This window comes from Epinephelus lanceolatus, chromosome 8 (assembly GCF_041903045.1).
Source record: "Epinephelus lanceolatus isolate andai-2023 chromosome 8, ASM4190304v1, whole genome shotgun sequence".
In the NCBI taxonomy this organism is placed as follows: domain Eukaryota; kingdom Metazoa; phylum Chordata; class Actinopteri; order Perciformes; family Serranidae; genus Epinephelus; species Epinephelus lanceolatus.
This window is the reverse complement of record NC_135741.1, coordinates 11,478,081-11,498,877: the sequence shown is the minus strand read 5'-3', so window position 1 is coordinate 11,498,877 and position 20,797 is coordinate 11,478,081. Positions and strand designations below refer to the sequence as shown.

The 20,797-nt window shown below is 41.9% G+C and overlaps 2 protein-coding genes across 2 annotated transcripts; one reads left to right on the top strand and one right to left on the bottom strand.

The window, feature by feature from the left end:
* The first annotated feature begins 150 nt into the window (after positions 1-150).
* On the top strand, positions 151-4,676 carry fkbp1aa (FKBP prolyl isomerase 1Aa). The gene is made up of 5 exons (XM_033630111.2): positions 151-303; positions 406-453; positions 1,027-1,139; positions 2,349-2,517; positions 4,213-4,676. Exons 1-4 carry the CDS (start codon positions 267-269, stop codon positions 2,478-2,480), a joined length of 330 nt encoding a protein of 109 aa, XP_033486002.1. The 5' UTR covers positions 151-266; the 3' UTR covers positions 2,481-2,517; positions 4,213-4,676.
* Positions 4,677-6,091: 1,415 nt separating this feature from the next.
* On the bottom strand, positions 6,092-19,263 carry snpha (syntaphilin a). The gene is made up of 5 exons (XM_033627911.2): positions 18,887-19,263; positions 15,091-15,201; positions 14,853-14,984; positions 10,932-11,081; positions 6,092-10,825 (listed from the first exon to the last, which is right to left on the bottom strand). The coding sequence occupies exons 2-5, from the start codon at positions 15,132-15,134 to the stop codon at positions 9,577-9,579; spliced, it is 1,575 nt and encodes a 524-aa protein (XP_033483802.1). The 5' UTR covers positions 15,135-15,201; positions 18,887-19,263; the 3' UTR covers positions 6,092-9,576.
* Positions 19,264-20,797: the final 1,534 nt, after the last annotated feature.

The following is a 20,797-nucleotide window of genomic DNA, read 5'->3' as shown; positions in this document are numbered from 1 at the left end:
TTCCTTACTTTTTGTGCTTAGTTTATGTATGCCATGTACCAAGTGTTTATCAGTAAATCTGTTTTAGTTGGATTTTTTCTGTCACAGTGACACACTTTATGAAACGCTTGCTGGTTTGGGTTTAATTTCCAAATCAGATGCCTCCATGGTCCACTGGTGCGTCTCCCCCCATCCATGCCCACCCGCCCGTCAGCAGGCCGCCCCTGCCTCCTGCCTCCGCTCGTATTGTAGGGTGGTCAACAGAGGAAGGATACTGAAGAGCCAAAATGGGAGTAGAAATTGAGACCATAACTCCGGGCGACGGTGGGAATAACCAGCCATGTTCAACATCGTAATACTGATATATTCCACTGAGTGTTTGGTGAAGTATAACACACGCTTACTCTTATTTTCTCCTGTTTTCAGGACGGACATTTCCGAAGAAGGGGCAGCGCGTCGTGGTGCACTATGTCGGTGAGTGTGGAGGCTGGACGAGAGCCGAGGATACTGAATGGAGCTCAAAGATACGGACGCTTTATGTGTTTTTAAAGCTAATGTTAACAACACACAGTGCGTAAACACGAGTCGTTACTACTGTGAAAACCTGCTTTATGCGTTAAATGGGGGACTGAGTAGAAACCTGTTTGTTTGAGCTAACTAACTGGTTGCTCATGCTGGTTAGCATCGCAGCTAACGGTCCATGTTAAACTAATTGCTCGTTGTGTCCGTTCGGCTAACGCTAGCTAAGGTGATGCTAACGCCGAGCATTAGGTCTCCAACTTGTATCACTTGCTAAACACTTTAAACAAACCTGTGTTATTATTATGTGAGGTATTGATAAGGGACAGAGGAGCAGCAGTCGAGCTAACGGTACCGTAGCTGCTGTCAGTGAGCTAACCGACCCCATGATGCCAGCCGGCTAACGTTAGCTTCTGGCTCTCAGTTACCGTTATGAGGCTAAAGTGGGACTTTGAGCATCAACCCGAGCTGATGATCGAGTGATATATCGATATATATATATATATATATATATATGGTTTCTATCAGGCACACTGGCAGATGGGAAAGTGTTTGACTCATCGAGGTCCCGAGGGAAGCCGTTCAAATTCAAGATTGGACACCAGGAGGTTATTAAAGGTTGGGAAGAAGGAGTAGCCCAGGTGAGGATCTTGTTTCTAACTCTATATAGCTTAACAGTGCACATTTGGTAAACTCAGTCACACAGTTTGCCATACAGAAATGTAAACTGATGTGTGAACCACTTAACATAATGGCTACAGCAATGTAAAGAGGGTTCATTTGCTCTCAGGGACTGTTCTTTACTTGTCAGTGGAGAGGGCTGGCTGGAGTGTGACTGTGATTTTATTTTATTTATAGGTATTTATTTTTTGAAGCCACAGATATTTTCTTTGAGCCTCCCTGAGTGACTGGTGGAAAATGCATGACCCTTCCTTCACTGAAAACAATTTTTAAAAGTTAGCCTTAGGTGTTAAAATGTTAAACGATAAAAGCTGAAGATGAAATCCAGGAGCTTCTTTATTATTATTATTATTATTTATTTATTTATTTATTTATTTATTTTTTCATTTTTGTTTTTGTGTTGTTGTTTTTTTTTCTTGTTAACAAGTGCATCCCGTCTGTTTTTGGTAAAACTTTTAATGAGATGTAGAATAAAGTGATTTTGATGAAATATCAGCTTTTTTTTTTTTTTTTTTTAATGGCGTCACACATGATGTGTCCAAGGGCTGTTGGGAATTTAAAATCCAACTATAATTTCTGTTTTTGCATTTTCTGGCTGTGATAAATAGTGTAATTTTTGAGATTTTTAAAGAAAAATTACATTTTTAAAAATTGTAAATAAATAAAGAAAAAAGACTAAATACTTTAAAAATCTGCAGTAACATAAATACAACCACTGAAATTTGTGTGCCCCTCCTCTAAGATTAAAAAAAAAACACAAGTTCCTTCCCAGTGCTTAACAAATTGCCTCCCCCCTCTTGAACAACTCCCTCTCCCTCTCAAAAAAACAAACAGTCCCTTGCTGTGTTTTAATTTAAAAAAAAATTTAATCTTTGTTTTTTTTATGTCCAATCCAGGAGATAACAGTGAAACAGATGTAGAGGTGTTTTAAGATATCTCAAAATATTTTCCTTTTCATAAATCATATTTTTTATTGTGCACTCAAAAGAATACCAATGAAACAGGTACTGAGGTGTTTTGATGAGATATCTCAAAAATATTTTCTTGTTTATAAATCATGATATTTATTGTTCACTTAAAGGAATATCAGTCAAACTGGTGTTGGTGTTTTTCACTGAATGTTTTTGAAAATTAATTCTTAATAAGTACCTCCTCCACCTCCTCCACAGATGAGTGTAGGTCAGCGAGCAAAGCTGATTTGCTCACCAGAATATGCCTATGGCAGCAAAGGTCACCCAGGGATCATCCCACCAAACGCCACTCTCACCTTCGATGTGGAGCTCCTCAGTCTGGAAGCCTGAAACGTGCACTCACTTTAATTCCACTCAAATTTTCAGGGTGAGAAAAGCTTTTAAATCATTGTACAATCACCATGAACATGTGCATCATATCCTGTGTGTTGATGGACTTAATATGTAGCTCTCTTGAAGTGCAAGTGATGAATACCTTTAGTTTTTGTCAGCACCACACTTACGTTAAATGTTTACACATTCACTGTGACTTCACATTTAGCCTTTGTAATTTAGAGCAGTGTTAACAGATTAAATGGTTTGTGTGTAATTAGCTTTGCTTTGCGTATCCTGTAATCCCCTCTTGCCTGTCCTCCTTAAAGGAGAAATTTGGCACATTTTAAGTGGATATCCAATCAGTGTTGATGGCACATGCAGTAAATTGAAGCAATAAATATCTCAGTGCGAGCTATATTGACAGAGAAGCTGCGTTTTCCTTCTTGCACAGCTGTTATAGCAGTGCCTACTACATGCACCAGGCGTGGAGATGGGTGTCTCAAACATGGCTCTGTGACTTGCTTCACTTTTTAGCTAGAACACCGGCAAAACCGTAAATGTAATGACAATAGTGTTATCAACATCACCGGAAAAATGACATAAATTCAGTAACACTATAGTGTTTATATAGTGCCTGAAAGCTTTGTATCATCATCATAGTCGACCAAAACATTGCATTAGGTGACAGAAATATTCACTCAAAGGTCATCTGCTCTCTCAGCCCCACTGGCCTCTGTGTTTTTTTCCAGTTTATCTTCGTGATCCTGAGAAAGTGATTTCCCAAGCAGGCACAGTTAGCTCAACAAGCTGACTGACTATATATTCTAGATATTTATTCAAACTCCACAGAAACAAAATTAATCTCGCTGAAACGGTCATGGTTGCTTCGTCCACTCTTCCAAAAATCACTAACTCTGGTTTGGTTGAAATTAATCCGACTCCAAGTATGATGTGAAATGATCTGCACGCTGTGTTTCACCACTGTCTCTCAGCTGGTGGCAGAGCTTTGGAGGCGGAAGCAAAATAACATGACACAAAAACGGCAATGTACTCAGGCAGTCGTCAAAATATTTGTCCAATAGTCTAACCGTAGTCTCCAGCACACCACTGTCCAAATGAGGAGCAAAAATACGCACACATGGGCTCTCTGGTTTGTAGTTGGCAACAGCATCCAAGAAAAAATGGCCATGCTGAGATTCAGTGCAGCAGAATGTTATGTTTCTGTTGGTAATTCGAGCAAAGACATTGCCAGTCGGTGCTTGTTCTCGGCAGCTCAGGTTCTGGATGGTTGTGCCCTCTTGTACAGCTCAGTCTCTGCTGCATGTCTTCAGATGGGTTGAAATAAATCTCCTGCCTAAATGTCTGAGTTGGCAAATACACTGCAAAAAATATCCTCGTCTGTAATCCTCTACATTCATAATAAGTGAGGCAATTTTGGTGGACACGCAGCTAGTTTGCAATGCGAAACAAGGAAGATTTGTTTCAGGATGTATTTAGAGGATGGCCCCTGGATACGGAGAGACTGAGACTAGAACTACAAACTGAAATAGCTTGTAGTTCTTTCTGTGGTTCACGGAAAAACAGCAGATTTTGAAACAGCCCACAGAGACACTGAGAGCTCTATGAAAAAAACGTGTTTTATGTCAAACTATATCCCATATTAATTTAGTTAATGTTAGTTAATGTTGAAAAACGGCACAGTTGTCCTTTAACCGGAGCACTAACAGTTGTTTTCTCTCCGCTGCAGGTTGACTCCTATCTGGGGAACATGGAGGAAAAACATTAACAGATGATTCCTGCTCTTGATCCCTACATAGGACCTATGTCTATATCTTCACTAGTTCACTCTCCTTTACATTTAGATACAAAATATTGTGTTCTGTCACTTGCTTTAAAACTTTATCCTCCATACTATACTGTAGGTTCCATACAGTAATAAGTCATAGGCCATCCCATCCCATGTATTTTTATTCTGCTATGTATTTTTATGGTGATGTTTTTTGTTTTGTTTTTGTTTTTATTTGACTGAAAAATTTTAAAAAATGTGTCTGCCATCAGGACCAGGTTTCAGACAAGTGTCATAAGAACTGAGTCAATCTCATTCCTGTGGCTTTGTGGCCTTTACACTAAAATTGTATTGATTGCGGGTAATGAATTGTCTTGAAAAGAAAAAAAAGAATAAATTGTTGTTTGACACAATCTTTATATGAATTACCTTTGTGATACTCGTTATTGGGTTAAATTCAAAGTATGGAGTACATTGTAACAGGGATTCATGAATCAAGCACATTATTGCCATGAACAGCCTACAGGTCTCTGCAGATGTAGGAGTTTCTCTGTCTATACTGCAGCATCAGTTCTTAATTTAAGAGTGAAATGACTATTGCTAGACATTCACAACTGGACATGTTTGGTCTTGTTGACTGCTTGTGAAACATTTGGAAACTTTTTTTTTTTTGTTTGTTTTTGCCAAAACAAAAGGTCTTATGGGGAAAAATAGTTTCTAAACTTGCATGGAAAGTTCCCCCACAAAGATTTGTAGGCACATGTTGGGGTTTGTGATTCTCTTTGTTTGAAGGAGTTGTGTGTAACAAGCTGTGGATGTTGTAAAAGGTCTGTTCCTTACTCTAAACACATTAAAAAGTAATTTTAACACAAACTGATATTTTCTTTCCCTTTGGGTGATTGAGTCACTGTCAAGCCTTGGCAGTGGCAGTGTGGGGATTTCACTTGCTTGTATGGCGGGTTGTACAAGTGATTGTCAGCAACAGCAGAAACACATTTTCTTAGTTACTCAGTAACTATCCTGGATTAAAGGGCTATCAAATGGTGGGTATTAAATGTTCTGTATGTGACTTGTGGAGCATTAATAGCAGCTAACCACTATTTGCGAGGTGAAGGTACAGTGGAGTAATGTCCTGAGTAGGGAACAAAGTCACGCTACCTCTGTGTGTGTTGTAGTCTGAGTTTCTCTGTGGTTTGTTGTATTCTGTGTTCTGTTAAAGGAACAGTTCACCCCAAAATTCAAAGCATATTTTACCTCTTACCTGTAGTGCTATTTGTCAGTCTAGATTATTTTGGTGTGAGAAGAAGTAGTAAGCATGTATCTACCACTAGCTCACGTAGCATCACTGAGCTAGCTAACGTTACAGCTCAGCTAAGGGGAGACGCCATCTGTCATGACTAAGCCTGTCGTCCATGAGTAGATGCACACTTCCTTCTGCACCGTGATACGGTTAGTAGGTGTTGTTCTGTAGAAAGAAAATAATTCCTACATAAAACTGCTCACAGCAAGATCTGTGGATTATCTTGAGTAACCAGGTCATGGTTTCTGAAAGGAGACATTGCTGTTGAGTTTTTCAAATGTATTTTTTGGCGCATTGAGCATCACAAGCTGAGTGACATCTAGCTCCATTATATTGGAGAGAAGGCAGACATCTCTACAGCTGATGTCTCCAGCGCTTGGCAAAAAAAACCTAGACTGATAAACAGCACTACAGGTAAGAGGGGAAAAAGTTTTTGATTTTGGGTTGAACTGTCCCTTTAAAAAAAAAGGCTCTATTATTCATGCTTTTTATGAATTGATATTTAACTGTGTTGGAGCACATTATGAAAATAAAAGAAAACAGACTGAAGTATATTTTATTTTCCAAGAAGAGGGAATATCCAGGGTGTGTTGCAAAATCCTGTTGTGCAATTATACTTAATCACTAAGTCATTGCTTTTGCATGTGCAGTACAAGCTGATGATTGACATGGAGAAGCACATGGAGATATTTAGAACATGAAGGAAATGAAGTTGCTCTGGAACTTTAACAAATTAAAAATAAGAAACACTACAGTATGCACTGCTCCAACCACAGATAAATTAGACTTTTTATTTCCCACTTGAGTTTGCAGTGCTTCCTCTGCAGTGAGCTGAGTCATTAAACAGCGAGTAAACCCTTATCGTAGAGATCCCTGAAAGCTAAACATTGCTCTTTTTGCATAATAAGGCTGACAGTGGTAACCACACATGTTGTACATCATAGTCTGTAGTTAACAATTGAGCCGTTACAGTCGACACACAAAGGTCCACTTGTAAGACGAGTGTTCACAACTACATACAGTACATCATTTTTATACACTGTGAGACAGTGCTGTGAAAGCAGCCGACACCGACACAAAGTGTTACTCTTCACCTGCAGCTGTGCAAAGATCATGAAAAGTTAGAAAATATATCACTGTATCAAAATCTCTTCACAAAGTCAGTTAACAAAACTCTTCATCCAGGTCCTTCATTCATTCAGCTGTGCAGGTCACAATCTACAGTATCTGTTTTAACCTTTGTAGGAATATGTTAGTGTAGGTACGAGACCAGGCGGAGCATTTTAGGACTGGAGCAGTGGGAGTCAGGTGTATACTCATGCCCTGCTCACACACCCACCTCAAGGCTTTATTTTTAGATCCAAACTGCTATAAAGGTTGTCCTGCTGAAGAGCTTCACGGTGCCTCGTTTAGCTTTATCTTCATCACGTACATTAAGGATGTAAACTGCAGGTTTTATTACCCTTTATTTTCAGGTTCACTGGGCCTCATGCAGCAACTCTATTAAACGTATCTTACATTTTTTTCTTGATATTCTGTTAAGAGAAAAAAGACAACTTCAGATGTGCCAAATGTTCTTAATTTAACCATCCAAATCTGCTCTTACCCAGGTGTGCTAAATGATGAGTCCCACTTTATCATTAATAACCCTGATAGCACAGGTAACACCCCACAAACACTAGATAAGACTCAGGCACATGCCTAAGAATTGGAGAGACGCCACCAACATAGGCTGTAAGAAGAATAACTTGAGCAATATATGTACTGTAAAATAAACTTAAAGCAGGGTGCCCTGTGGCTCAGTGGGTAGAGCTGGCATGTGTAAGGCAGTGTCCTTGCCCATGGCCCCCTGCTGCATGCCATACCCCTTATCTCCCCACCCACACCCAATCTGTCCTGTCCAGTAAAGGCATAAAAAAAAGCCCCTCCTAAAAACTAATTTTGCAGACTGTCAGTTCTGATGTTACAGGAAAATCATAAACCCAGCTATGGCAAAACATCTGTGATGCTGTTAGTGCTGTGTCAGCAGGAGTGGAGGATGTATTCAGATCCTTTACTTAACTAGTAAACTAGTACTAATACCACACAGTAAAAATACTCTGTTACTAGTAAAAGACCTGCATTGAAAATGTAAGTACAAGGATGTATTACAAGTAAAAGCACTACATGCAGAACATTTTAAATTAATTTAATAAATCAAAATATTAAAAGGAAAAGCAGCAAGTATGTGACGTCTTTGAGAAGCTGGAACCATGAAATGTTCATGCATAAAAAATGACAAATGTTTATCGAAATATTTGCCAATAAATTTTCTAATCAATCAATTAATTGTTTCAGCTTCATCTGGATATTTGCATATGGTTTGTGTGCAAATATCCTAATTTGTAAAGTAACTGTTAACTAAAATGATCAAATAATAGAACAATATTTCCCCTGAAGTGTAGTGGAGTAGAGGGAGAATGTGCCATGGGATTAAAGTACTCAGTCAAAGTTGTACTTAAGTAGAGTACTTGAGTAAGTGTACTTAGTTACATTCCACACACAGTAACTGAATTGAAAAGAAAAAGAAAATGGTTTTAAAAGCAGTGCAGTCTGAAACGGCTCAGCAGCCATTCATCCATCTCATCAAATACATCTGTGTTATCTGTAAAAACACATTCTCTAAGAAGCGGCTAAGAGCAGGATGTCAGCCATTCAGAAGCTGCTATGTAATATCATGCAGGGCTTTGTACTCTTAATTGAGATCAGTTTAGCAATGGTATTTCTTTAGCTCACAAATTTAATAATCAAATCATTATGACTCTAAAACATAATCATCTAAATTTGATTATATGATAATAAAGGCATTTTATTTTTGTGTTCATTTAATGAAAACTTGTGTCTCCTTGCCTCAGACAAGTAATTTGTGATCTGTGGAAAACAAGATGTTTCTCTCTTATCTCTGTAACAGTGCCCAATTTTCTCTGACGTAAGAGAACGTCAAAAATAAAAAAAAACATGATGAATCCCAGAAATCAATGAGTACCAACAAACAAAGTCTTACAGCTGCTGTGAAACTGCAGCTACTTAGGGCAACAAAAAAGTTTATCTTGGTTGCGTCAGTCCAATCATGGACAACCAAGAGAGGACGGCAGAGGAGATACCTGCACACCTATGCAACTGGGTTGGACAGCCAGCCTGTGAACCATTTTTGTGGCTGTCCATCGACACACAAACATAAAAGAAAATCTGTTTGTATATCTCTTCCTGCATGAGGCCCACTGATACATAACTGATTTTAGTCCCGACAGGATCAAAGAAATCGAGTCTGTACAGTTTTAAACTCCCATGTTTTGTTTATTGGCAAAAAGATCAATAACCTGTCTGTTCTGCACCTGAGAGCTGGGTTCAATGCACATGCTTCTCAAAAGGTAAAAGTCCCAACAGCTTTCACATTCAGTGTTTTCATGGGTGGAGATGACTGCTGCCTACATTGATGTGCTCTGTAAATCTATTAACTATGTGTGGAAAAAGTCAGAAAAGTTCTGACTGTAATTTATTTTTCTGATTTTGTGGGACATTGATGCCAAAGAAACTTTAATGACCGTGAGTCTCCTTTTTCACAATTTTTAAAAACATGATGATGAAAATAGAGGAGCATTCAACTTCAAACAAGTTCTCTTTCATGTTTCATGAAATCAACTGATTATTTTCACCCGGAGGATATCATCTATATCCAGGTGGGCTTTTTTTTAATTCAAGCAAGAGAACCCAACCAAACTGTGGGTTACATGCAAATTCCAAGAAAGAGAAAACCACTTAAACTGCAGGCAGGAGCAGTAAGGATATCTGAATACTGAAATAATGTACAACTAATCCTTTGTTCTCTAAGGCAAGGCATGAGCACAGAATCACAAGGGCATTATGTAAAATCTAGAAATCTTAAAAGAGGAGATACCCAACACGTGGAAATGACCAGAATGTGAGAAACTCAGCGTAGCTGTGCCTGCAGAGGTTGGGAGTTGTGATCTTTATGTCAGAGAGTCTCAGATTGGTGTTGTTCCGTTCATGCTGGTGGGCCTGCGTCCCCTGCCTGCACCCCGGCGACGCAGTGAGTGGAGGGCCACAGCACAGCAACCTCTCAGCAGGGAGCCGATATGATACACCGGCATGACTCCCTGTGGCGCCCCTCGACACAGCCATGCCATGGTTGGGACCACTGGCATTGCCAAAGCTAACAGATCTACAAGAAAGTAGCGGCTCCAGTGGCAGAGCTGAGGCGGGTACCCATCTTCGTCTGTACCTTCAGGTTCATCCTTATCGTCCTCTCCTAGATCCACTGCCACAGCGTCCTGTCTCTCTGGGAGCGGAGCTGTAGGGTGGGGCTGGCAGGTGTGGGGCTCTGTTGGCGTCTTTGTGACCTGCTCTGATTTGTCGGGCGGCTCTACGCTGTGTGAATGCTCAGGAGGGGACGCAGCAGGTAAAGACGATGGAAATAGATGTGGCTCTGAGGGGGTAACTTCTGCTGTGGCTAAAGAAATGACACTCAGCTCCTCGACACCGCTCTCCTCACACAGCCAGCTCATGGTGGGGCTGCAAGCCTGTGAGCGCACTTCTGGCTTCCTCTCTGCGGCAGGAGAAGGAATAGGGATAGGCTCAGTAGTAGGGACAGCAGCAGGCGCTGCTGTCACCGGGGCCTCCTCCTGGGGTAAATGCAGGAACAAGTGATGATGGGGGAGGTAGGCGTGGCCACTGCACTTGCAGCTGCTACTTAGAGTGTGGCAGGAGTGTGAGATTGGCAACACCGCCCCCCCGCTGCACAGCCTTTCGTAGGTGGAAGAGCGCGGCACAGTTGGGGGGCCTCGGATGTGGCCCTGTGACGGCAGCGGTTCTGAGAGGAGGGCCGCCTCCAGGAGCAGGTGGGTTTGTCCTGCTGTGCAAGACACTCTGCTCGCCTCAGGAGCGTTGGGGCTGCGCTCCAGCTGCAGAGCCTCATTGCTCATTCGGGTGTGGGCGGTGCTGCGGCTCAAAGTGCTGGCTGGGGAACAGCCGCAGGAGCGAGACTTCCCCCCTGGCCGAGCTCCCTGCAACCCTGAGTATGGCTTGTGTTCATGGGGTTCTTGTTCATGGAGACTCAGGTTGGACCTCACTGTCTCAACCACCTCCTGAAGGTGCTGGATCTCCTTGCGGGCCTCTTTCAGAGCTAACTGGGCCTCCACACGGTGACATTCCTCCTCTATCCAGTCCTCCTGCATCCTGTACAGCTGGGCCCTCAGCTCATCTATTTCACAGTCTCTGATAAAGGATAAAAGATAAGTGAAGAGCAGAGTTATTTCTCTTTTACAGAAACAAATCAAAGGACTCCTACAAAGATAACATTCTGAAGTAGATAAAGACTCACCTGTGTTGTAATCTCTCCACATTGTCCCTCAGTCTGGCTCGCAGATGTCGTATACACACCTCCTTCTGTTGCAGAGGTGTGAGGTACTGCTCCGGGGTCGGCGGCCTGATGCCATGGTTGTCGCTGCAGGTTGTGTGCTTCGCCTGACGCCTGAGTAAACACACAGATATGAAAATGTAATTTACATAAACTTGTTTGCTTAATCACGTGTGAAAAATGGCCCTGTCTACACGTATACAGATAATCTAAAAAACGGATATTTCCCTCCTCCTTTAAAAAACAAATTCTGTCCACACGACCTTCGTTTTACAAAATATTTCCATACAAACTACAATGCACAAAAGCCATCAGCTGTCTTCTGCAGTCTCCAGTCGTTGCAAACATAGTTGCTTTTTTCAAAATGCTGACTGGAAATCTCATCACTGTTGATTCCCTTTAGATACAAGGATGAAGGAGTGGTGAGGCTCTGGACATGTTAAAGTTTTCCTTCTACTCCTCATCGACAATAATCTTGTCAACAATACCTGTCCCACCATCTGCTGGTGCAACCAGGCCTGATCCAAAACCGCCGAACCAAACAACACTGGGCAAAGCAGATGGTTCTGTTTGTCAGTGAAATGATGCAGCAGTCTTAAGTTTACGTGTAGTAATAAGACCAAGCAATGCTGACAAAATGTAAACAAACTGGTCGTCTGTTGTTGTTTCTGGCACATGCTCATTACACAAAGCAACAATGGGCATGCATGAATTAAGGGGATTACATCATTAGCCCCTTTTACACTGCCTGTTAAGGCCATTACAGGCTGTTAAGCCGCCTCGCTGTGCTGTATACAAGGTACGATCATGGAATGGGGGGACAGAGTGGTCTTGCCTTTAAGCAGGAGGTCGTAACAGCGCCGAAAATATGTCTGTATAAACAGGACGGCAGGCAGGATGGGGCCATGGGTGGCACAGGTGTGACGTTTTGATGATGTGTATGTGTGCGACCCCCCGTGGGAGATTTAAAAAGTAGCTGTTAGCAGTGAGCAGCTAACTTAAAGAAGAAAACAGCGGCCGTAAATGTCTGAAAATTGTAAAAACAATTGGGAGCTCCTTACCCTCCGAGCAGAGGATGAGGTCAGCTGCCATATAACAGGGTCAGTTAATGATTGTTATTGCTATTGCCATGTTTGCACTGTTATTGTTTGACACGTTTTATTTCACACTAGAGGCCGATGTTGTTGTGTTACTTTTTTTTTTTTTTAAATTTTATATACTTTATTAATCCCCGAGGGGAAATTCAATTTTTCACTCTGTTGTCAATTACACACAGGTCCGAACACACGCATGCACAAACTGGACCTATACATGCACTAAGTGGAGAGTGGGCTGCCCATGACAGGCGCTCGGTAGTGCCCAGGAGGTGAACTGGCACCTCTCCAGCTACCAGTCCACGCTCCATATTTTTGGTCCGGACGGGGACTTGAACACGCGACCCTCCGGTTCCCAACCCAAGTCCCTATGGACTGAGCTACTGCCGCCCCCTTACATGTCACGCCTGTTACACCTGCTTTGGCACTGCTTCTGCGAGTGCAGTGTACATGACTGACCTGACATAAACTTATTACCCTGATGTAACTTCAGCTAAAAGATTTGGTGTTGATTCAGGCCAAATTTGGTTACGTAAGGAAAACAGTAGCTTGAGTGACGGGAAACACCATTTAATGTGAACTGGAAAGCTGTAGGTGTGTCAACTGATACTGCTTGTTTGTCAGACACTATAAATTGTCATGATGTACTAATTCTTTGGCTTTCTGGCAAGTAAACCCTCAAATGTGCAACTCCATGTCTGAGCCTCTCTTATTTTAAATCTTGTCAATGCTACAACAATTACAGCATGCAGTCTAAAATCAAACACTGGAGAGTAATGATGCAGGCGTCGCTTGATGCTGTGTAAAAATGCAAAGGTGGCATAAAGGAGGGACTTTGTAGCGACCCTATAAGACCATCTTTCTGCAAAAAGGGCTATTGTTTCCCAAAAGCTCTGTTTTACACGTCCACACAGATAAACAGTAAACAGAGTTTTGAAAAACCTGCAACTTGGAAGTTTTAGTGACCCAAAACGTAGAGGAACATTAACGTTTTCAAAAATATCTATATACAGTACAGGCCAAAAGTTTGGACACACCTTCTCATTCAATGCGTTTTCTTTATTTTCATGACTATTTACATTGTAGATTCTCACTGAAGGCATCAAAACTATGAATGAACACATGTGGAGTTATGTACTTAACAAAAAAAGGTGAAATAACTGAAAACATGTTTTATATTCTAGTTTCTTCAAAATAGCCACCCTTTGCTCTGATTACTGCTTTGCACACTCTTGGCATTCTCTCCATGAGCTTCAAGAGGTAGTCACCTGAAATGGTTTCCACTTCACAGGTGTGCCTTATCAGGGTTAATTAGTGGAATTTCTTGCTTTATCAATGGGGTTGGGACCATCAGTTGTGTTGTGCAGAAGTCAGGTTAATACACAGCCGACAGCCCTATTGGACAACTGTTAAAATTCATATTATGGCAAGAACCAATCAGCTAACTAAAGAAAAACGAGTGGCCATCATTACTTTAAGAAATGAAGGTCAGTCAGTCCGGAAAATTGCAAAAACTTTAAATGTGTCCCCAAGTGGAGTCGCAAAAACCATCAAGCGCTACAACGAAACTGGCACACATGAGGACCGACCCAGGAAAGGAAGACCAAGAGTCACCTCTGCTTCTGAGGATAAGTTCATCCGAGTCACCAGCCTCAGAAATCGCAAGTTAACAGCAGCTCAGATCAGAGACCAGATGAATGCCACACAGAGTTCTAGCAGCAGACCCATCTCTAGAACAACTGTTAAGAGGAGACTGCGCGAATCAGGCCTTCATGGTCAAATAGCTGCTAGGAAACCACTGCTAAGGAGAGGCAACAAGCAGAAGAGATTTGTTTGGGCCAAGAAACACAAGGAATGGACATTAGACCAGTGGAAATCTGTGCTTTGGTCTGATGAGTCCAAATTTGAGATCTTTGGTTCCAACCGCCGTGTCTTTGTGAGACGCAGAAAAGGTGAACGGATGGATTCCACATGCCTGGTTCCCACTGTGAAGCATGGAGGAGGAGGTGTGATGGTGTGGGGGTGTTTTGCTGGTGACACTGTTGGGGATTTATTCAAAATTGAAGGCACACTGAACCAGCATGGCTACCACAGCATCCTGCAGCGACATGCCATCCCATCCGGTTTGCGTTTAGTTGGACGATCATTTATTTTTCAACAGGACAATGACCCCAAACACACCTCCAGGCTGTGTAAGGGCTATTTGACCAAGAAGGAGAGTGATGGAGTGCTGCGGCAGATGACCTGGCCTCCACAGTCACCGGACCTGAACCCAATTGAGATGGTTTGGGGTGAGCTGGACCGCAGAGTGAAGGCAAAGGGGCCAACAAGTGCTAAACACCTCTGGGAACTCCTTCAAGACTGTTGGAAAACCATTTCAGGTGACTACCTCTTGAAGCTCATGGAGAGAATGCCAAGAGTGTGCAAAGCAGTAATCAGAGCAAAGGGTGGCTATTTTGAAGAAACTAGAATATAAAACATGTTTTCAGTTATTTCACCTTTTTTTGTTAAGTACATAACTCCACATGTGTTCATTCATAGTTTTGATGCCTTCAGTGAGAATCTACAATGTAAATAGTCATGAAAATAAAGAAAACGCATTGAATGAGAAGGTGTGTCCAAACTTTTGGCCTGTACTGTACGTGTAGACCTGAGAGTCCGGGTAAGAAAGAAAACAGTAGTGACTTGTGAAAAGCCTGTACACTGAAAATAAATCAACCCTTGTGCAAATCAAAGTGCTGTTGAACTTGGCCCTGGCCACATATTCACATATTCATAATTAATATCTTACCTCGGTGTACTCGGATAAGTCCGGGCTGTGGGGCTGCCCTCTGGTGCCCTGATCCGACCAGGGTACGTGTGGGTACTGGATGTATCGCTGTGGGAATATCGCCCGCTGCCACCTCCAGTGCCCACTGAGCGCCTTGAAGGAGAGATGACATCACACTCTTTTACAATACAGACAGCAGCCACCGAACCAAATGTGTCAGATCTTTAACTCTGAAACTGACGGTGTGAGAGTACAGTACCTGCGCTGACCTGAGGAGGGCTTCCGACTCGGAGTGAGAGACATTGATGAGCGAGGGACCTCCAACCTCTCCACTGCTGTCTCTAGAGAGGGACGCTAGGAGCCCTCACAGCTGCTTACACAAACACATTAAAGGCAAAACAGCTGAAAATCTAAATCACAAATATCCCAAAACAACCAAGGGAAAAATCTTCCAGCATGTAGGATGCTGCGTGTGGCCATTACTGTCTGTGCTTCTTCACTGGAAGTCAGTGACAATAGTCTAACCCTAACCCTAATTAAATTTTTTTCTGTCCAGGCCAGCAGCAAATAAAGCCTCCTTTCTGTGCTGACACAAAGGGGACACAGTGAGTTCACAGTCGGTGCAGCTGCCTCTCTCTGAGCTGTGTCCTCTCTGTCTGCAGAGCTGCAGATAAACATGATAAACCTTCACATTAACTGCTGCCAAAGGGCACAAACAAAGAAAATCTGACATTTGGTGGCTGGTAGTCAGTGTAGTCATTTCCTGTCTGCAGTGAATTAAGAACTTCACATCACTGTTAACAAAGCAGTATCGTATGATTTAGGTTTGTTGTGCTCCAGATCCCAAAACTACAGGAGTCTAAGTGGTCCGCACATGAAATGAATTTCACTCGTGTCACGCCCTGAAAGTAGTGCCGTCGCAAGGATTTCTGGGAATACTGAGGTCATGAGTCCCGCCCAACGCACCCAAACCTTTGATTTTTTTTAACAATCTTTTTTTATTGAGCTATTGGACAACGTGAACAGTAAGATTTCAACAAAGAAAATAAGTATAATATCCCCAACCCTGGCAAGAAAAAAATAAAATAAAATAAATGAAAATTAATTAAAATACAAAAATAATAATAATAAAAGTACATAAATAAATAAAAGAAAAATTAACATAAAATATAATCACAGCTGTGTATAATTTGCAAAAAGCTTCAAATTATTCACAATCACAAGTTGCCAAGAAGTCCATATAAGGGCTTCACAAACGGACAAAGTTCTTGTCCTTCTTTTTTAGAATATACGCCAGTCTCTCCAAAGCTAGACAGGCTGTCATTTCCTTTGTTCACATTCCAGTGGAAGTGTATCCACAACCCAAACCTTTAATTATTTGGATCTTTCATATTTAATTTATTCTGTTAACTGCTTGTATGTATTTGTCCCCCAACATGAAGGTCTTAACACTGATTCAACCAGGAATAAAATGTCAGAAAATTACCTTCATTACGACTGAATATTAAAATGATCAACCAATGACTGTATATAATTATGGACAACATGTCTGTACTTCCTGCCACTATACAAATTGAAGCCACTGCCATCTTGCAATGATGACTTCATTTGGAGCCAGTCATTAGCATTAGCATTTCCATTAGCAATCTCCTACCTGGACAACTCGTCCAACCAATCGTAAGCGGCAACTCACAGCTGTAAATCATGTCAAACCCCTTTTTTACAGCATAATATAACTATTTAAAACCAAACTTATCAGGAAACTTGACTTGAACACACATCAACTTAATAAAAACTACCTTAAATGACAGAAACATGTTTTGGGGAGAAAAAAAAAATTGCTGTGTATTTTGAACTTTTAGTTTTGCCCATGTCCCATCTGCTAACATGGAGGGTGTTTATGACCTACACTGCAGCCAGCCACCAGGGGGCGATGGAGAAGTTTTGGCTTCACTCATGGGGAGCTTTCATGTCGTCCATCTTTTATATTCTGTGGTATCCACTGATGTATAAAGAGAACTTGATACAGTGTTGGATGTGGGTGACACGTGTAGCCCTCTGATAACTTGAATAAAATTATTTAATCGTGCACCTCCTCTAGACTTTTGAAATGTTATCGGACTCAATGGATCAAATCCTGATAGTGACAGGAGTCATTTTGCAGGTTTGTGATGCCAAAAATGTATCTACTGTCTCTGACGTATCTTTCACAATGTAAGTGTATAGGAAAAAGTCTTTTTGGGCCCCATGGCGTCACATGATGGACCCAGAAGTTATAATTCCACATTTTGTCACTGTCTAAAACTGATTTCAAAGCCCAGTACAGTTCCTGGGGGCTTGATGATATCATCGACCACCAAAGAGTCAAGTACTAAAAGTTTGTGTGTTGATTTTTAGGCTAATTTACTTGTTTGATCAGATATTTCCATATCCCTACTTAGTCTTTAACTCAAGATAAGAGTTTATTTAGAGGTCTTTTGTCTGTTCCAGAGGCCAGGCAGAAAATTTAAGAGGACACAGTGTTTGCTGTCAGGACCCCAAGGCTCTGGAACAATCTCTACAAGGAAATCAGGGTGGTCGAGTCAGTGATCACTTTTAAGTCCCTTCTTAAAACAAACTTTTATCAGAGAGCCTTTTCTGATTTTACTTGAGATTTAAGTTAATTTAAAATGTATTTTATTTCCTCAGTTTTTATACACTGAAGTGTTTCTATCAGTTCTTTTAAAAATTGTAATTTTTTATATGTCTTGTCTGTTTTGATTATTGACATGTAAAGCTCTTTGTAACTCTGTTTTGAAAAGCGCTTTATAAATAAAGATTACTATTGTTATCAGCCTATTTACTGGACTCCGCTTGAGCACTTTGACATCTGTTTTTAAGAGAAAAAAGGGTCAAAACATGTTTATAGTTCCCACAGTTTGGTTTCCTATAGGCACCGAAATTGATGGTCATCTCTCGTCCTTTATTCCTTTACATTTTGTTGCTGTGAAATCTGTCATGTTTAGGTCTAAATACTGGAATAAGCCTGTAAAATATCCACCATGTGTATATTTTTAATTGAACAATGTAAACTAGATTGTTAAAACCCTGATATACACAGAATAAATCAGAGGACATGACCTCAGTGACCTCAATGATAGCTATGCCCACTGCTTAAAATCCAAATCAGGTATTGTCACCACCCCAGTTATTGAAAAGCTCATCTCTGTCTTAAAGCTAAAATGAAAAATGAGGACAAAATGTTCTTAAAAACGTCCCTGTCTTCAAGCAGCTCCACAGAGGACCTGCTGATGGAGGCTCTAAATCTACCTGCTGCTGGATCAATCTTTACAGCGGCTGCAGACACAACACAATCCACTGACAATGAGAAGTCTGAACGAAACAGACGCATATTAATTAAATTTGTGTCCTATATTTAAATTCTAGGACACCGAGACAGGAAATCTCACCCTCCTCTCTGCTGTCTGCGCAACAAGTGGCAAAGCCCGTTATTGGTGAGAAATACGCAATCATCTTACGTAAGTATCAGTGTTTACTGTGGAGGCGAGCATCATACAGTAGGTGGATCAAACTGTACTTAAAGCAGCGTTTACACGGAGGAGATGAGGCAGTCAGCTGGTGGTGTGTTTCGGGATGTTTAACAGACGGTGCGGGGACGTGTCCTTGAATATGATGGTATTAAATCACAGGGTTTTTCCATATCTGTCGCCCACAGCGAAACAGTGTTAGATAAGCAGGCAGATCTGCTGTGATCGTTTTAAAAAAGTGTCATAATTAGTTTGTATCTAGCTGAAAGAGAGGAGTCCCTAAACAGGACATCTAACACCCCAGCAGGTACTTTCCATAAAGGAAAATGCAGCTTCTGATGGAAACAGCTGACTAACACAGCTGTGCGTCCTACATACAGTTACTTAACAAGGGTGTTACTCTGAATCTAAAAACAAACCTTTGTGGAAGCTGCACACACACACACACACACACACACACACACACACACACACAAAGAGAAAAGAGCCCGACACAGCCTACATTAACAGTGACATATCAAACGTTACCATTTGGGCAGATGGAAGTTGCGCATCGTAGAAAAGCCTCGGTTCCCGCCAGACTTGATGGTCGATGAAGAGTCCCCGGTGGCAACAGGAAGAGAGGATGCTGCTGCTGCTGCTGCTGATGAGAGTCCATCCTGCAGCCATGAAGCCCGGAGATGAAATGAGGCAACTGCGTCTGCTGCATCGGTGCTTCTTAAAGTGACAGTAGGGGATAATAAGGCTTCATTTGGCAGCTCTCCACCGCACATTAGTGTTTAGTGCTGACCACTGGGATAAAGATGCTCTGGCAAGTGATATGTAGTTAGGAAAGCCTCGTTCATTTAAAATACTGTCAGGAGGGCAGGGTGATGAGTCTCCAGCTGGCCTGGTACACCATGTACAACACCTCAGATGATGGATGAATGTGCAGGGGAGCACTCACTGACTAATGCATGCCACAGGCAGAGCAAACTTTGCTCCTTTAAACAGAGGCGGTCCTGGCTAGTTTTACACCCTGGGCGAACCATCCCTCTGCGCCCCCCACCTGAAAATAACTATTGTTGTGTTTTTGTTGTCTGGGAATGAAGTTTATATCTGTTTAGTCTGAGTGGGCGGAAGTTCGCTGCATAGATCAGCCTCTCATTGGGCGGAACGAGCCACCCGCTGAAGTCCCGCCCTACCACCTCCGGTTGTGTAGCAGTTTTCAACCGTTTTCAACACGTCCTTTACTAACTTTTGCGGTGTTTGATCTTGCGGGGATGTAGCCATTTTTCTGCCATGGTTCGCGTCCTGTAGGCGATATTTTTGTGGGCATGTTACACCAAAACCTGTTTCCCCTCAGCAATATTTTTGCAAGCGCACTGTTGCTGTGGCACTGCCCAGAATGATTGTGATTGGTTGAAAGAAATACAAACAGCCAGGGCGTTTTTTTCTCCAATCTCAAAGTGAAAGTCGGCCCAGCCAGACCTTTCTTTTCTTGAGAAAGGTCTGGTGAGCGAGACTAATATCTGTTAGGAACCAAGCAGTTAGGCAACAAGGACACAAGAGCTGTTGACAAAAAAAAAAAATTACCAAAAAACTATACTCACCAGCCACTATATTAGGTACACCTTGCTAGTACTGGGTTGGACTCCCTTTTTAATTCTTGGTGTCATAGATTCAACAAGGTGCTGGAAACATTCCTCAGAGATTTTGGTCCATATTGACGTGACAGAATCACAAAGTTGCTGATGTGAATCTCTCGTTCCACCACATCCCAAAGGTGCTCTATTGGATTGAGATCTGGTGACTGTGGAGGCCATTGGAGTACAGTGAACTCATTGTCATGTTCAAGAAACCAGTTTGAGATGATGTGAGCTTTGTGACATGGTGCGTCATCCTGCCGGAAGTAGCCATCATAAGATGGGTACACTGTGGTCATAAAGGGATGGACACGGTCAGCAACAATACTGGCTGTGGTGTTTAAACCATGCTCAGCTGGTACTAAGAAAATCTCCCCCACACCATTACACCACCAGCAGCAGCCTGAACCGTTGATACAAGGCATTTCATGTTGTTTACACCAAATTCTGACCCTACCATCTGAATGTGGCAGCAGAAATCCAGACTCATCAGACCAGGCAACGTTTTTCCAATCTTCTATTGTCCAGTTTTGGTGAGCCTGTGTGAACTGTAGCCTCAGTTTCCTGTTGTTAGCTGACAGGAGTGGCACCTGGTGTGGTCTTCTGCTGCTGTAGCCCATCTGTTTCAAGGTTGGACGTGTTGTTACTGTTGCCTTTCTATCATCTTGAACCAGTCTGGCCATTCTCCTCTGACCTCTGGCATCAACAAGGCATTTTCACCCAGAGAACTGCTGCTGTTTTCTCTTTATGGGACCATCCTCTGTAAACCCTAGAGATGGTTGTGTGTGAAAATCCCATTTGATCAGCAGTTTCT

What these genes read in the sequence shown, in the direction of transcription:
- fkbp1aa (XM_033630111.2), top strand. Translation starts at nt 267, where the DNA reads ATGGGAGTAGAAATTGAGACCATAACTCCGGGCGACG. An exon ending in GACCATAACTCCGGGCGACG is followed by an intron (nt 304 to 405) that starts GTGGGAATAACC and finishes TCCTGTTTTCAG; the next exon opens with GACGGACATTTCCGAAGAAG. An exon ending in GGGAAGAAGGAGTAGCCCAG is followed by an intron (nt 1,140 to 2,348) that starts GTGAGGATCTTG and finishes CCTCCTCCACAG; the next exon opens with ATGAGTGTAGGTCAGCGAGC.
- snpha (XM_033627911.2), bottom strand. Translation starts at nt 15,134, where the DNA reads ATGTCTCTCACTCCGAGTCGGAAGCCCTCCTCAGGTCAGCGCAG. An exon ending in CCCTCCTCAGGTCAGCGCAG is followed by an intron (nt 14,985 to 15,090) that starts GTACTGTACTCT and finishes CTCTCCTTCAAG; the next exon opens with GCGCTCAGTGGGCACTGGAG. An exon ending in ACTTATCCGAGTACACCGAG is followed by an intron (nt 11,082 to 14,852) that starts GTAAGATATTAA and finishes GTGTTTACTCAG; the next exon opens with GCGTCAGGCGAAGCACACAA.